This window comes from Eschscholzia californica, unplaced genomic scaffold, assembly GCF_041429995.1.
Source record: "Eschscholzia californica isolate CP2 unplaced genomic scaffold, dmEscCali1.0.p SCAF_1, whole genome shotgun sequence".
Classification (NCBI taxonomy): domain Eukaryota; kingdom Viridiplantae; phylum Streptophyta; class Magnoliopsida; order Ranunculales; family Papaveraceae; genus Eschscholzia; species Eschscholzia californica.
The window spans coordinates 25,733,351-25,750,150 of record NW_028238198.1 but is presented as its reverse complement, the minus strand read 5'-3'; the positions used below and the strand labels follow the sequence as shown (position 1 = coordinate 25,750,150).

Below are 16,800 nucleotides of genomic sequence, written 5' to 3'. Positions count from 1 at the left end.
AGTTCTAAAGCATCCTTCAGTTGGCTACGTATGAACTCGAAGCGCTTTTGATTGTAGTTGTCGGACACCTACTCCTAGTGAAGTGGGTGCCCACCACGCTTGGTGCTATAACAGACCAAACAAAAGGTTCTCGAGATGCCACTAATCCGAAGTCAAAGGTATTCGGAGAGTCGGAGTGACTAATAATTACACGATAAATGCGCAATCAAGATTATCCGAAATCAATTCTTTTGAGAAAACAATCACAGAGATTGCCCTATGGGGCCTTTGTGGGGTAGGAGGAACCCACAAAAATAGTTCTAAAAAACAAAACATTGATTAGTCCCACTCCCACCATATATTGTTGGACTGTCTTCTTGTTTCTTACACTTTGTCTCTCTTTTTCTCTTTTTGACTATGTTTCCTTGTTTTTTGAAGAACATTTCCCTCCAAACCTGCCTCCTCATATCCAACTCCTTCCATACCTATATCACTTACCTATTTTTTAGTTTACTCAACTTCAGATAAGTATATATTTCACAGCCCACCAAGACTTGGTATCATCTACAACGTGCATTTATAAAAATTTTGAAAAAACTAATGCAATTTAGTAGACAGGAATACTATATTACTTTTCAGTATATACTAATTCATATATATTGAATTTTTTGAAGGAAGAAAATAAGGGCCTATGGGTTAGAATCCTATTATGCAGTTTTATCCAAGACATTTTTGAAAGTAGAAGTTTAAATGAGTGTAGCAAATGCCATACATCATATGGTGAAACTGTTCTAAGGACTTTCCTAAACCCTAAAGCTTGTAGAAGCTATCCTAAAAGTTATATATATTACTCTACTTTTGTTTATGTTTTTACTAACGCGAATCAATAAATTCTGAATATCCAACTTACGGACTATTGATTTTGTGACCTCAAGAATTTTGAAGTACCTACACTAGTACAAGAGCAATATGACACGTGCTATCCAAAATTTTGTATACCCAATTCTCTTATCAGAATTAGGACTTAAATCCTCTTGCTACAATTTTACAATCCTACAGTAAAATTAAAGTCAGGTGACAGACTAGCATTTCTTTTATACTGTCGTATTTCCAATATAAATCAGTCGAAGACCGTCATTGAGACGTATTAAACTCGCGATTCAAATAAGATCAAATATTTTGAAATATGTGAAATTCATTGGTACCATAATGTATAAAACTAATAAAAATGAGCATTAAATGCTAAATAAAATGAAGAACAAATGGGAATTCCTAATGGGAAGAGCATGACATAGAGTCAAAGCATAACCTGAAAACCTTAGAAGACAACAACAAAACCTTTTTCTTTCCCATATTTCAATGTCTGGTTGCTTCCCCATACTCTGCACTATTCCATAGATATCTTTTTCTTGCTGCTTTTTTTTCTAATAGCATTCCACCATTTTGCAGCCCCCAAAGTAGTACACTCTTTATTATACTATAGTATTATATTTATTATGTAATTCTTTATAAAGCAATAGCACCAAAAACATGTAGCTACTGCTTAGGAAGTTTATTTTGAAACACTTTTGTACACATTTAGATGAGTTAGTATATCAGTGACAATAGGATTCAGATACAATATATATTTCTTCATGAAGTCCATATTGATGGAATATGTTATATTATTCATATTTCATAGTTACAAACATATTATAACTATGATAGATGATTGCATCTCATTCATGTGAACATTTAGATAGAAAATTAGGTTAAAACATAGTAAGTTGTATATGAGACTTTAGGAAGCGAGGAAGTACTCTCGCTATATCCACAAGCCCACTTCTTCTCATGGCCCAACCGATAACTAGAAAAACTTTGGGGCTTCTTATATTGTAAAACTAAGCATCTATTTTTTTTTTTGGGAGTAATAAGAATCTATCTTTTTTTTTTTTTGTTGAAACAATAAGAATCTATCTAGTACATAACATACTTGAAATATTTTGGTATGATTTTTTTTTTTTGTGTTGAAACATTTTGGTACGATTTTAGTATGAAAAGATGAGTTTGCTTTTGACCCATTCCATATGGCCACTCCAAAAAAAAAAAAGCAAACAAAAACTATTTAAAGGGAAAAGATGAGAGATCAATCTTTGGATTTTGTGGGCGATACAAGTTGGAGGTAGTGATAACTTATAACAAAAGCTAGGTAGCTTATGCTTCACTTCAAATCTCTAAATAATTAGGGCAACTCATTCCCACTCACAAACCCCATTAGGGTCTACTTCATATTGGTTATTAGATGGACTCCACAGTCTGCATTTCTTTTTACCAAGTCACTTTGTCTTTTATCAAATGGGGTCAAGTCCACTAATCACGTCGTTGAAAGGGAAGAAATGCTAACGACCGCTATAGTTCTAATTGTTAAAGCTCGTTTACTGGATAAGTTTTTAGAATACAACAACCGCGGAATGATCTTCAACAAATCAAATATACTTTTTCCCGAAAAAATGTTTCTTTTTTGTGACGTTTTTTTTTCCGATTTAACTTGAATGCTAAATGTTGTATTTTTCCCACTTTGTTATGTATTGTTTTTGTGAGTAAAAAACATATACGACATAGAAAATAGTATTTTCAAAGATATATATGTGTGCCTAGAAACATTTATATGCACACGAGAATCTTGGATGGGTAAGGCTGAGGGTTGGCTCAAAATTGACAACTCGGACCTTAACCCTACTAGTTTAGTACGTCAAAATCCAAAAGAAATCAACATAGGGATCATCTCAATAGATCTTAACCGTCAAATCAAAATGAGAACCCTACCTATTTGAGAATCAACGGATGACAAACGTTACAATAGCTGTTAATCACGATAAAAATGATAAAGAGACAAGGCCGTGCAAAATTTGGCAGATCAAAACGTACTGAGTCAACCAGTCACATACCCTCAGAACCGGTCCCACACCCAACTCAGACCACAGAAAAAATTTGAATGTGATTAGAGGCCGAAAGAGAAAAGGGCCAGCCCAAGCCTATCTACTTAAAAAAGTGTACAGTCACCGAGTCGTAATGACTGAGTCTGTTTTGTCCGATTCCATGATTTGAAAACGACCGTTAAAATGGTTTAAATTCTATCACAGGCTACTTTCGGCGGGTTATTCAAAATATATTTTGCGGGAAGAAGAAGCAACCTATTGCCTTTTTGATGAAAAGAAGAAAGAAGCAAACCATCCTTCTTGCCAAATCCTTTTTAACCCCATTGGTGTTTAATTGTTTCTTCCTATGTGTTTTTTCTTTTATTTTATTTTTTCAAACACTATTTTAGGCGATTTGAATTCACCTTTTGAATTTGACAGGAGAGCTTGGACTACATTCTAAATACCTATATTCGTTCAGAATTGGGTTTGCATGAACAATTCGACCCTAAAAATTCTAATTTTAACAAAGAGTTAATTCCTATATGGCCCCTACTTTGTGATCAGTTTCCTTTACGGCCCCCTTTTTTTCGTAAATTCAAATATGACCCCCTATTTTCAGACAAATGTCATTACTACCCCTCTGATTAATGTATTTTCAAAATAAAATAAAAAACAAAACCTAAATTCCACCTCACTTCCTTCTCCACCACTCATCTCTCTCCACGTCACCTCTCTCTCCAACTCACCTCTCTCTCTCTCCAACTCATCTCTCTCTCTAACTCACCTCTCTCTCTCTCTCCAACTCATCTCTCTCCAACTCATCTCTCTCTCTCTCTCTAACTCACCTCTCTCTCTCTCTCTCCAACTCACCTCTCTCTCTCTCTCCAAGTCACTCCTTCTTCTCCGACGAAGGTTGTCGGCCGGAAAATTTTCCGGCCGGCGACCTTAAAAAAAAAAAAAAAAAATTTACCCTCATCTCTCTCTCTCTAGAAACTCCGGCGAAGGGGTTTCCCCTTCGCCGGAGTTTCTAGAGAGAGAGAGAGAGAAGAGGTAAAATTTTTTTTTTTTTTTAAGGTCGCCGGCTGGAAATTTTCCGGCCAGCGACCTTGGTCGGAGAAGAAGGAGTGACTTGGAGAGAGAGAGAGAGGTGAGTTAGAGAGAGAGATGAGTTGGAGAGAGAGAGAGATGAGTTGGAGAGAGAGAGAGAGATGAGTTGGAGAGAGAGGTGAGATGGAGAGAGAGAGATGATGTGGAGAGATATGTGTGGGGGAGTAGGAAGTGAGGTGGAATTCAATTTTTTTTTTTTTTTTATGTTGAAAAAATATTAATAAGAAGGGTAATCAGGACATTTACCTCAAAAAAGGGGGTCATATTTGAATTTATGAAAAAAAAGGGGGCCATAAAGGAAGCTGGTCACAAAGTAGGGGGCCATATAGGAATTAACTCTTTAACAAACTCAAATTCTACAAGCGTGGATTCCTTAAAAACAGTTTTTTTTTTCATGTGAGGAGTATTCTCTGCATAAGTGACAATGCATGTTTCTTTCAAAATATTATGATCCACATATTCCTCTCCAAACCAAAATGATCTTACGTTTACTAATGAGTTCGTAGTTAAGATTTACGCCAAGTTTGTTTGCATAATGAGTTCATGTATTACGACGACCTTAAAACTAAAAAAAAAAAAAAAAAATTTTTTTTTTTAGTTTGAAGGTCGCCGGCCGGAAATTTGGCCGACCGGCGACTTCTGTCGGAGAAGGTGATGAGGTGGCCTAATAGATGAGGTGGCGTGACATGGCAGAGAGAGAAAAAGAGATGGAGGAGAGAGAGTGACGGAAAGTTAAAGTTAACGGTTTTAGGGCCATATGGATATTTCTTGTAAAGTAGGGGGCCAGGCGGGAAGCTGGTCACAAAGTAGGGGGCCATTAGGGAAATAATCCAAATTGTAATGGCTAGGGAACTGACCTCAATCTTCCACTTCTGCAACAACCTCAACCAACCGAGCTAAGCTCACTTGATGGTGATGGATAAACATTCGACTATTAATACTTTTACAGACTTTTCATCTTGGTCTAATTATTATTTAAGAATTAATTTTATAATCAATCCAACCAAGAGTTGTTGACTTTTCAAAACAAATAGTGTCTGAGGTAAAGAAGTCTGCTGAGTATAAGATCCATTAGTACATCCAACTAAGAAGATCATTTTACGTCCAATTATATATAATACGTGTCTTCAAGGCTCAAATTATGCCTAAAGTGCGTAACTGGGAAGTTCTAAGGCCAACATAATTGTTTTTGTCGCATTTTTACCCTTAAAATTTGAGAAGACCCTATTTTTAAAATATGTGTATGGCAACAATTATGTTTGGCACCTACAAAACCTTTCGGGGTAATTAGTAATTTATGTGCCATTGTAAGGTGCTTTACGAGATAAAAGGTCTTTGCTCTAGTCAAGTTGATCAAATTCATGTTCCATCGAATAAACTTTCCTGAAATAATTAACGGTTTTGAACAACTCTATTTGACATCAGATATCAACCACTAACCATCTATGTTATCTGATCACTGAATCTTACTTATTTTTATGTATCATGCGTTCCACAGTGCAACACTTACGCTTCCAACAAATATGAGTAAAATTCAAGTGTGTAATAAGTAGTTTTGTAAGTTTTTACTTGATTAGAAACCTATGAAATTGTAGCTTACAAAATTCTAGGCCCCAAAAAAGCAAAGGTTACATAATGTTCTAGAGTTGTGGGTGTCTGACCTGTTTTGCCTCCTTGTATTAGCTCCAACCTTGTCTTTTTTCCTTTCTGGGGTAATATCTAGGAATTCAAACTTCCACATATACTTGCCTTTTTTAAAATTTAAATCCAATTTTTGTTATCTTTTCTTCTTTTGAATTCCTGTAGAAATAATTTTCCCGCTCTTTTCAATTCCATTTTGTTTGAGTGGGGTCACTTTCGGCTGGTAGAGAGTACTTTGCTTTCAAATGAAGTTTTGAAAAAGAAACAAAATTCTAATTAAATTTCTCCCTTAAAAGTTTTCAAATTTGAATTCCTTTAAGTGTGATAAAAAATTGAAGTCTATGAAGAAGGGAGTAACTATTTATCACGTAAACAACGAACACATAAGTACATAACCACCCATCCTAATAATCGACACAAAACTTTTATCTTCTAAATTTTTCTTTAATGACCAAAATTACAACTCTCAAAGTTATTTTTAGAGTCCATGCCGGCAGACGTGCAAGTCTTTTTAGTTAATTACACAACTAGAGAAGAATCCAGTAGATCCAACTTTTGACGGATCTAGGAATCTAGATCCACTTTCAGTTATTTACTCAATTAAATCACTTTTTTTTTCTATTATAAAGTTATAAGAAAAACAAAATGTAATTCTTAAGTATAAAATCTTTTTTCTAATAGCTGCAAAAGAATTCTACTAGACACATAACATAATTACCTCTGACCTCCAACACTGTTAGTTGAACTATAAATGGTATAATGAAATTTTGTGAAATATATTAATATTTCTCGGTCTAATATCGTCACGCAAAGGTTTATTTCATTTGTTTGAGCTAAAGACTTGTCTTGAACTTATTGATTTTTTGTACGGAGTACTACTTATTTGTATTTACATTACTATTATTGTACGTGATTTTAAATCTAATAAGATTACGAGTCCTTCAACCATGGATTATTAGAGTAAATGTTAAATCTTAATTTTTCTACTTTATAACATACCAAACTTCGACGTCCTCCATAATCCTATTGATTCCTAGATCCTCTCTAATATACAAATATCTTTGATGTTGTCTTAAGAACATAAAACCTAAGTCTAAATCAGATTTGTAATTATTTAAGTGCTTTTGACTTGTTAAGTTGCATTATTTGTTGACATACGCAAAGCGATAAGTGGTATACATGCACGCACATAATACCCAAATGAATAAGTATACACGATTATGCACTAATTTAAGGCGTTTATTCTGTAACATGGATATCCTCTGGATCTAACCACAAATATAGCAAAAATATAATAATCCAATGGCTTAGATATCATTGTAGATCATAGAACAACTCAATTTGAAGTGATAACCCAAGGTCAACTGAAGTATTTAATTCCTGTACAAAAAGTCAACAGGATTGTACAGGACAGGTAATCGGGTATTCGGGTTTAAATAGATATTCGGATCTTTAATATTTCATGACCCGTTTTTTGACCCGGCCCAACAAAATGATTTACTGGGTAATTGTCCTGAAGGGGATATTTTCTGGGCCGCTTATGGGTTGGCCGTTGCCGTTGGTGGCAGTTCAAATCTCAAAGACCAAAAATAGATCATGGTTTTAAACAGTTACACTTTGAATAGGGGTATATTAGTCAACAAAATCAAGTAAAGAGGTTCAGATAGATATTTGTTGCTTGAATTCCTTTTGCCCCGTAATTGGGAGCAACTTCCAAGTCTAGTCCCTCAGACAGTCTAGTTGGTTGTTTTAGCCCTTTAGCTAACATCCTCCACCAAGTTTGGATTTTGTTTTCATTTCGAACTCTTCCTTTTCTCTCTACATATATTCACTCTTCTCCGTTCCCCTTCCATGGAGGAGCTCAGTTGATTTAGTAGTTTTTGAAACTAAATACAAAATGTCAGAAAGAAAAGCTGAAGTCTAAAACTCTTTCTCGATAATGGGAAAACTCCTTTGTCAAATTGTCAATGCTTATATCTTTCAGGGCCTAAGAAGAAGAAGAACCTCTTCCCAAATCAAGGAATAAGTTTTTCCATCAAAATTTGCATAGGACATTATATTCCCTTCGCGACGCAAGAAAGAGATGATTCACCTTCAAATAGGAAAGGAAAACCGTTTTAAAAAGGGAATCATCCTCCTCGTAGATGCAGGAAGAGTAAATTAGAAAATATACTTCGCCAAATTAGTTAAAGTACCATTATTGGTATAGAAAATGAACAACTAAAGGGAGAGAGAGAAAAGGAAGCACAAGATGGCAAAACTATTTGGAAGAAAGATTTAAAATTTAATTTATTCCTAAATTTTTCTACTCATATTTATAAGAAAAAAGTGGGATTTCCCCCTTAATGAATGAAAGGAAAGTCTTATCAGTGAAAGAAAGGGCCAAAACCATTCCCTTCATTGGAAAGCGAAATTCTCTCTTTCACCAGTGAAGAGGGATGTTCCACCCCTTCACTATGATTCTGGTGAAAAGAACTTCCACTCTGCCAGAACTCTTCCTATATATTTCGACGTTTTATTTTAATTTTTTAAGAGAAAAATATGAAGATAAAGAAAAAGAGGTAAGAGATAAGATAATGCTAGAGAGATACAATTTGTTGGTCACCGACAACCGAAATTATAGTACATTATTACGATTATTGGACAAGAGAGGGAGAAAACAAAAAAAATAGTCACGAGCTATATTCGCCCGTTGCTTAAACAATTGAATCAAACATAAAAGGGGACTTTCCTAATTAGACATTAGAAGGAGGGGCATTCCTAACTATACATGAGTGAGAGGGGGTATCCACAAATTTCCTATTTGTTTGGTAATTTTGAATTTAAGGTGAGATTAAACGGATGGCAGATGGATTAGAAGTGAAGGACAAATGTCCATTCCAAACACCCAAGACAGAAAACGGGTTTTCGGGTTGCTTATGCTTTTTCTAGGGCTTTCTTTTTCTTCCTTTATCTCCATAACTTCCATTTTCCTTTCCCCTTTTCTTGTATATATATTGATTTCTTTTCCTTCGCTTTCTTTCAAAATCTCTTTAACATTTCTTCCTTTCAAAGGTTTTCCTTAACAAAGATCCCTTAAACCTTAATAAAGCTCCTCTATTCTTCGACATTCCCTCCCCACTTTCTCTCTCTAATACTCTCTCACACCTTTAATGGCTGAGTATTTAGACGACGGAGAGTTTTGGCTTCCTTCCCAGTTTCTCACAGACGACGATTTAGTCATGGAGAAGAAGAAAATCAACTACCAGAAAGAAGAAAACACTGAAATCAGAAATGGGTTTTGTTTTCCTTCTGAGTTTCCTTATGGATTTAGCTCGTATGAGTCCTCTGTTAGTAGTTCTCCGGTTGAATCGGTGGTGAGTTCGACTGAGACAGAAAGTGATGAAGAAGATTATCTTGCTGGGTTGACTCAGCAAATGGTTCACTCAACTCTTCAAGAAGTTGAGAGAAATAGTACTACTACTAAAAATGTAAGTTTTCGTTTTATTTGGGTTTAAACCCTTTTCAGATTTCTGAATTTTTCTCTTTCTGGTTCTGATTTTTGTGGGTTTTTCTTGGTTTTCAGGTATGGGTTATGTCTGGTTCACCTCAATCGACTTTGTTTTTCAACCATGGAAGCCCTAATGGACCTTCTCAGGTTTCTTCACCACCAATACCAACGATGAACGACAAAGACGACGCTTGGGGTCTTCTATTCGCAGCTGCCGGAAAAGTTGTAAGGATGAAGATGAACGATGAAATGACTCACTTCCATAACCATGGTAGAGGACTACTCGGTCCCCCAAGAAACCCTAGTCCAGTTTCTGCTCCTGTCAAGAACAACCCAAATTTTGGGGGTTTTTCAAACCGGTCCCAGATTCAAGCTCAGGCTCTTACCCATCATCAGTTACAGAATATTCAGGTAATTTAGTTACTGGGTTTTGTTCAAAAGTTTCTAATTCCTTAGTTAATCTCTTCTAATCTCTGTTAATAAAAATACTAATTTGGGTATTTTCTTGTTCTTTATAGTTTCAGAAGTTGAATCAACATAAACAGTATCAAGAACAATGTTCTGGTGTTTGGGGTAGAAGTGGAAATCCAGCTCAACCAGTACAACAGAATCATCAGCCATTAAGAAACAACTTGGTTTCTTCTAATGGGTTTGTTAATGGCGGATGTGTTCATCCTCCTCTGGGTTTATCTCCTTCATCTTGGCCTCCTCTACAAAACCCTAAACCCCAACAACACCACCACCACCAAGCTGGTTCTGGTATGAGAGCAGTCTTCCTTGGAGGACCAGGAGCAAGAAAAGAGAAGTCTTCTGGAACTGGTGTTTTCTTGCCTCGCCGGATTGGTAATCCTTCTGATACCCGGAAAAAAACAGGTAAAAATCGTTCTTTTAATGGTTTATGAGTTATTTAATTCCAATATTTGTTTATATTTTTCTTATAATAGTTTGATTTTTTAATCTTTATTCAGTTAAATTTTTCTAATTTTTGTTCCTCTATTTCAAATGAACAGTTTGTTCTACAGCTCTGCTTCCAGAAAGAGTAGTTCATGCCCTAAAATTAAATTTTGATGATATGGGTTCTGCTCAGAAACCCTTTAATGGAGGATATGCATTTGATCACAGTAAACACTTACCCCCAATTACTTGTTTCTCTCTCTAGATTAACAAGTTCTTATTCTGACTTTATTTTTGTATACAGGTGGTGCTATGATGAATAGAAATAATCTATTGGTATCTCAACAAAGAGCTGGAAATCAGATTCCAATTCATGGAAGGAACCCTGAGATTATTCAACTTCCTCAGGAGTGGACATATTAAAGCCCTAAATCTTGTGTTACTAACCTAATGTCTTACCTAGTAGTAGTCTTGTGTTTGTTAGTAGTTAAAATGAAGACCCAAGAATCTTGTGTTTCTAACCAAATCTCTTATTAGTAGTACTAATAGAAGAAGAGATGAAATGTTTTTTGTAGTGATAGGAAGGGAAATAATTGTGTTCTGTTTAATGGAAGATTTTCAAGAGAGAGAGAAGCTTGTTTTGGTAATAAATCAGTGGGGATGTGCTTTCAGTTATGTGGTCTATTGTAGTCCTTTTTGGTGTTTTTTTTTGGGTTGTCTGTAATGGCAGAGTAGGGGAGGAAGAAAGAAAATAGAAAATAGAAAATTTTGAAAATTTAAACCCTCCTTACAAAGGGAAGCCCCCCATCTACCACTGCCTCCCGAAATGAATAAATATTGATGTATAATAGTATCAAATTTTTTTTGTTGAAAGATGTATAATACTATCATAATGTAATGTCTTTTGTAGTGGGCTCCCATTACCCCTTTTGAGTATATTTTAGCCTTTTAGGGTTTTCAGTTTTAACCCACGAATGCAATCAGTATTTGAGGAATCTTACTTGCGATATTAGAAATGGCTAAAGTAAATGGCAAAATGAGACTGTATTGGATTGAATTTCTACCTATCAATGAAAATTTCGATTGAACTCAAAAAAATAAAATAAATAGAAATGACTAAAGTTACGCCTTCTACATTTGAAGATTGAAAAATTCTTATCTTTAGTGGTTAAGATTATGTCTCGCGAACTTATTGTCTACTGGTTAGATTATAAAACTTGGTTCTCGAGCATGAATCACACCTCGTATTACCGTATTGGACATTGATCTAGCCATTGAAAATCTAAGAGCATGCGAATGAACGGTCCGGTTGGATTCCGTCTCTCAATTTCGTTTTGCAATTTTATGTTTGCAAATTGTATAATGGTCGCATAATATGAAATGAAAATTTGTTAGTATATAAAAGAGATTTTATCCAAAACAAAAAGAGAAATTTTTTAGAAACAGATTGTCAAGGCCGGTCCTGAGATTTCGGACCCCGAAACGAATTTCGAGAATATAACCTACACGCCTTTTAGAAGAAAAAAAAATTGTATATCGAAACTTTCTACATTTTCCTTACACATAATGTGAGGTTTAAAAATGAAACTTAGTGTTCATTACTTGTAATCCGAATCGAAAGATCTGATTGAGTTACTAAAAATTCAGTTTGAGTTCGGGGAGAGCCCTCAACAATCCTTAGTCGTCTCCCGATCAAGTGGTTCGACAAGGAATTCGACGAGTTAGTACCTTGTTCAACCTTTTTTTTTTGGTGCTTAGGGTGATAGTGTGGTCGTGGTTTGGAGGTAGTTGTGGTGGCGGTGGAAGTTTAGTATTGGTGGTAGCTGTGGTGTTGAAGTTTTGTTATGATGGTGGTAATGGAAGTACAGTGGTAGAGTTTTAGTAACGGTGGTGGTAGTGGAGGTACAACGTGAAGGTTTAGTAATTGTGGCGGTGGTAGAAGTGTCAACTAAAGTAATTTAAGAAAACAATTTAATGGTGGTGGTTATGGTGTTGAAGTTTAGTAATGGTAATGGTAGTGGAACTATAGTGGTAGAGGAGATTTAGTAATTGTGGCGTAATAAAAAAATTCAATTTAAGAAGAAAAAAATGTTTATGTTTGAGATAATGCCTTGATTGCTAAGAATCTTTAACATACTTCATGCCCAAAGTGCCAATAACGTTAAAGTAACCTACTTGTTGTCTTTGATAATTTTAGGGGGGGTAGTGGTTGGGGATTTGGAGGGACATTGCCATGTCCCTCCAAATCCTATGTTATTGGTTGGGGACATTTTAAATGTCTCCAAATGTCTGTGTTATTGGTTGGGGACATTTAAAATGTCTCTAAATGTCTCTAAATGTCCGTGTTATTCGTTTGAGACATTTCAAATGTCCTGAAATGTCTGTGGTATTCGTTAGAGACACGAAATTAAGGACATTTCAAGACAAATTGGTTTTGGAGACATGTGAGGACATTTTAGTGTAAATTTGGAGAGCTTTTGGAGAGAAAATGTCTCTCAAAATATGGAAGACACTTGTGGACATTTCATTAAGAAATATAAAAATAATTATTATTATCAAATTAGATTAAATAATTTATAATAAATAATATATAAAAATATTAATTATTATAATACTTTATTATAGTAATAATGATATTATTGCCATTACTATATTATACTACTATTATATTATTATTATAATATTATCTTATTATTATATTATTATACTATATTATTATTATCTTATTATATGTAACTATATTATTGTATTATTAGTATATTATATTATTACTATATTATATTATTATTATTATATTATAGTAATAATGATATTATTATCATATTATTATATTATATTATTATTATCCTATTATTATTACATTATTTTCTTATATTACTATATTATTGTATTATTATTATTATATTATTATATTATTGTATTATTATTATTATTATATTATTATATTATTGTATTATTATTATTATATTTTATAATATTATCTTATTATATTACTATGTTATATTATTATTATCTTATTATATGTTACTATATTATTGTATTACTATATTATTATATTATTATATTATTATATTATATTATAGTAATAATGATATTATTATCATATTACTATATTATATTATTATCATATTATATATATATATATATATTAGTATACTATATAAAACAATAAATATTTACCAATTGTCCATCAATGTTCACAGATATCTACGGATGGCTACCAAAGTCGAAAAATATATTTTCGAAATAATGGTACAATTATTTTTATTTCATATGATTAAACGATAATGATAAAATTAAATAAATAAATGTCCACCAATTGTCCATAAATGTCCTCAGATATCCACAGACGTCCACAAAACTCGAAAAATATATTATTAAAATATGAGTACAAATATATTATTTTGTATGGTTAGACAATACTAAAATAATAAATACCTACCAATTGTCATCCATGATGAGATAATAATAATAATAATAATAATATTAATAATAATAATAATAATAATAATAATAATATCCACTACACATTTTGTCCATGGATTCAATATGTTGAAATGTCTCCAAAACATTTTGTCTATAAACCAAATGTCTTGAAATGTCCATAAAGACTTTTTGTCCATGAATCAAATGTCTTAAAATGTCTATAAAGACATTTTGTCTACAGACAAATGTCTCGAAATGTCTTAAAATGTCTCGAAATGTCTACGAGACATTTTGTCCACGAATGTCCTCCTAAATCCCTATCCACTACCCTTTATTAAAGAGACAATAAATGGGGCCCCCAAAATTCTATCTTTGTAGGCTTCTTGTGAGGCCCTTTGACTTTAGTAATCCGAAACGAGGTTTTGCCCGCTTGCACTCCAGGACCGGCCCTGCAGATTGTCTCATCCAATGTTCTGTTTAATGGATTTAAAGGGGAATTGACCCAATACCTTAAGGGTCCCAATACAAAGGGTATTCAAACCACTAGACTCCGTCACACCTGTTGTTATAAGGGTCCCTAATAGCTCCTAACTTCGTGACCAGCTTCCTGCCTATCCCCTAACTTTAGCAATAATTCCCGTATGGCCACCTTTTTTCGTTACTCTCTCTCTTCCATCTCATTTTCTCTCTCTACCACATCATCTCAGCAAGCCACATCATCATCTTCACCTGACGGTCGCCGACCGGCCAAATTTCCGGCCGACGACCTTCAATTTTTTTTTTTGCTCTCTCTAAAAAAAATTTTTTTAAAAAAAAAAAAAACCTCTCCTCTCTCTAAACTCCGACGAAGGGGGTTTCCCTTCGCGACAGACCATACCTTCATCACGAACAGATCTGTCTGTTCATCACGACAGACCTCCGACGAATGGAAACCCCCTTCGCCGGAGTTTAGAGAGAGAAAGGTGAAAGGAAATAAAAAAAAAATTTGGAAAGAGAGAGAGAGAAAAAAAAAAATAAAAAAAAATTGAAGGTCGCCAGCCGGAAATTTGGCCTGCTGGCGACTTATGTCGGAGAAGATGATGATGTGGCGTGATAGGTGACTTGGCAGAGAGAGAAAATGAGATGGAGGAGAGAGAGTAACGGAAAGTTAAAGATAACGGGAAAAGGTGGTCATACAGAAATTATTGCTAAAGTTAGGGGCTAGGCTGGAAGCTGGTCACAAAGTTAGGGGCTATTAGGGACAGTGGCGTGGCTGAGATTTTGGAGGCCCGGTGCGAGATTTTGATCGAGGGTCTGACAAATAATTTTTTTGAGACATAATATATAAAAATAGTTATGGAACAGTTTGACCATTATATAAATAGATATCATGTAAGAATTTATGCATGAATGTATTACTTGCGTAACTAATTTACTTAAAAAAATTGAAATGCAATAATGTATCAAAATTATATTCTCTGCTGGACGACTACAATAGGTAGTCACGATTATCTAATTGATATTCAACAATAAGAATTTTGAAAAGTATTCATATAACAAAATAAATATGCGATTCAAATAGATATAAACAATAGTTTTTGCATTAATACATACAAAAAAACAAGTATATTCCATAGTTTCAGAACAAAAAAAAATGTATATTTCATAGTGAAATTAATAAATCTATAAGTTGTCGAGAAAAGTTTGTGTAAAATAATTATTTTTCCGCGGAATAAAAGTATGACTTAATAAGTGGTTTAAACTCCCAAATTTCATGAAATAGTTAACATAGATGGTTGCAAGATAACCCATGATTTTTGGCCCAAATAACTTAAAGTGCCCAGAGAGTTTTCATCTAAAATGTTAAAAGAAAATAAATGTCCATATATCGTGGGTTTGACCAAATAACTTAGTGCTCAGAGAGTTTTCATTTAAAATGTAAAAGAACGTAGTGGGATTCGAACTGGGACGCCTGCTGCACTAAAACTAACCACATACCAACTTGTCGGCCATCAATACTTGCTACATAACTACGCTCACACCCTTTTGTTATTTTCCTTACTCTTACTAAAAAAAATGGGGCCCTTAGGGTGAGGGAGGCCTTGTGTGGCCGCACCTGTGGCACTCCCTCACCCACGCCCCTGATTAGGGAAATAACCCTTGTTATAACCTTGAGAAGACGGAAAGGTGAGGTAAAATACAAATTACTGAGGGTTATATTCAAGCAATAATTTTATTGAAGGAGTAAACCAAGAAAAACACATTCTTATTTAAAAAAAATGTTAATGACAGAGCAGCTGAGGTTTCTTGGGTCGGCGTTGCAGGTATAGCTGGTAACAACACCCCAATTCATGGGATTCTGGTTTTTGGATTTACCTTTATGTTTAAAACTAAGTTGGGTGGACCCTTGGATAGAGAGAGATATGAGAGGGAAAGAGAGAGAGATTAGAAAGACAAGGTTGATTGCTTAGTGGGGAAGGATGGTAGATGGCAACATTCTTCATTAATATAAACATACTTAGTAAAATCATTAGTGCCTTGATTTGGATACTATTTAGTACCATCATTTAGGGAGGATGCTTGCATAGGTTGTTTTTGAACTTTGATTATCTTACTAGCCTAAAAGTGGATTACAAGTTGTATTATGGTGGGGGCCTGCCCCCGCCTGATCAACTTTACTTGGTAAATAGAATCTTATTGCATAATTAGTCCCTAATTTGTGAATCCTTCCCATTATGTTGGGTCCGGCTAAAGGCGCCTCGTAACGTTGCTATTTGTGCCCTTCTCTATTCGCACAAATTTTCTATCCTAATTTCATCGTATTCTCTTCTCGTGTCTTCTCTCTTTCCCCCAATTTCTTCTTTTTCTTGAACTTTTGATTTTTCCTATCCTTCTTCCTTGATTTCTTCCTGCCTTCTTCTTTCTTGTTTTTTATTTGTAAACTTCTTCTTCTCTGTTTTTTTTTTTGATGAAGTTCTTCTTCTCTGTTAGGATAGTAAAAATCTTTTTCTAATTTTTTCGTGTCTTTTTCTTTCTTAACAAATTAAATTTTGCAAAGTGTCTATCACCGATTTTAGGTTGATTTTGAGTGATTTTAGAGTAATTTTTAAGTATGAATCGACTCCCTGAATCTAAAAAAATTTAAGCCATCTCAGATTCGAACCAGTCGGAAGATTTGTTTTGGCTCTAAGACTGGACAGTCTGATACTTCACAGACTGGACATTCTGATACCTCTCAGATGGTTCGAGTGTGAGACCTTGTTTTGATTTTCAAACCAATCAAGCTGAAAAGGACACCTAGAGGTGTTGGAGGTGAAACAAAATTGACTACAACAGAATCAATTCTTTTTTTTTGAGTCTTGGATAGCAATTTTAAAGGGCGCA

At 34.3% G+C, this 16,800-nt stretch overlaps 1 protein-coding gene across 1 annotated transcript; it reads left to right on the top strand.

Annotated features, from left to right (window-relative positions):
* The first annotated feature begins 8,451 nt into the window (after positions 1 to 8,451).
* On the top strand, positions 8,452 to 10,947 carry LOC147565494 (uncharacterized). The gene is made up of 5 exons (XM_086651978.1): positions 8,452 to 9,097; positions 9,193 to 9,528; positions 9,636 to 9,990; positions 10,128 to 10,238; positions 10,316 to 10,947. Exons 1-5 carry the CDS (start codon positions 8,780 to 8,782, stop codon positions 10,432 to 10,434), a joined length of 1,239 nt encoding a protein of 412 aa, XP_086508104.1. The 5' UTR covers positions 8,452 to 8,779; the 3' UTR covers positions 10,435 to 10,947.
* Positions 10,948 to 16,800: the final 5,853 nt, after the last annotated feature.

Excerpts from the sequence above, each read along its gene's own strand:
- LOC147565494 (XM_086651978.1), top strand. The coding sequence starts at position 8,780 with ATGGCTGAGTATTTAGACGACGGAGAGTTTTGGCTTCCTTCCCAGTTT. Across the intron at positions 9,529-9,635 it reads ATCAGTTACAGAATATTCAG|TTTCAGAAGTTGAATCAACA; the intron begins GTAATTTAGTTA and ends TGTTCTTTATAG. Across the intron at positions 10,239-10,315 it reads AGGATATGCATTTGATCACA|GTGGTGCTATGATGAATAGA; the intron begins GTAAACACTTAC and ends TTTTGTATACAG.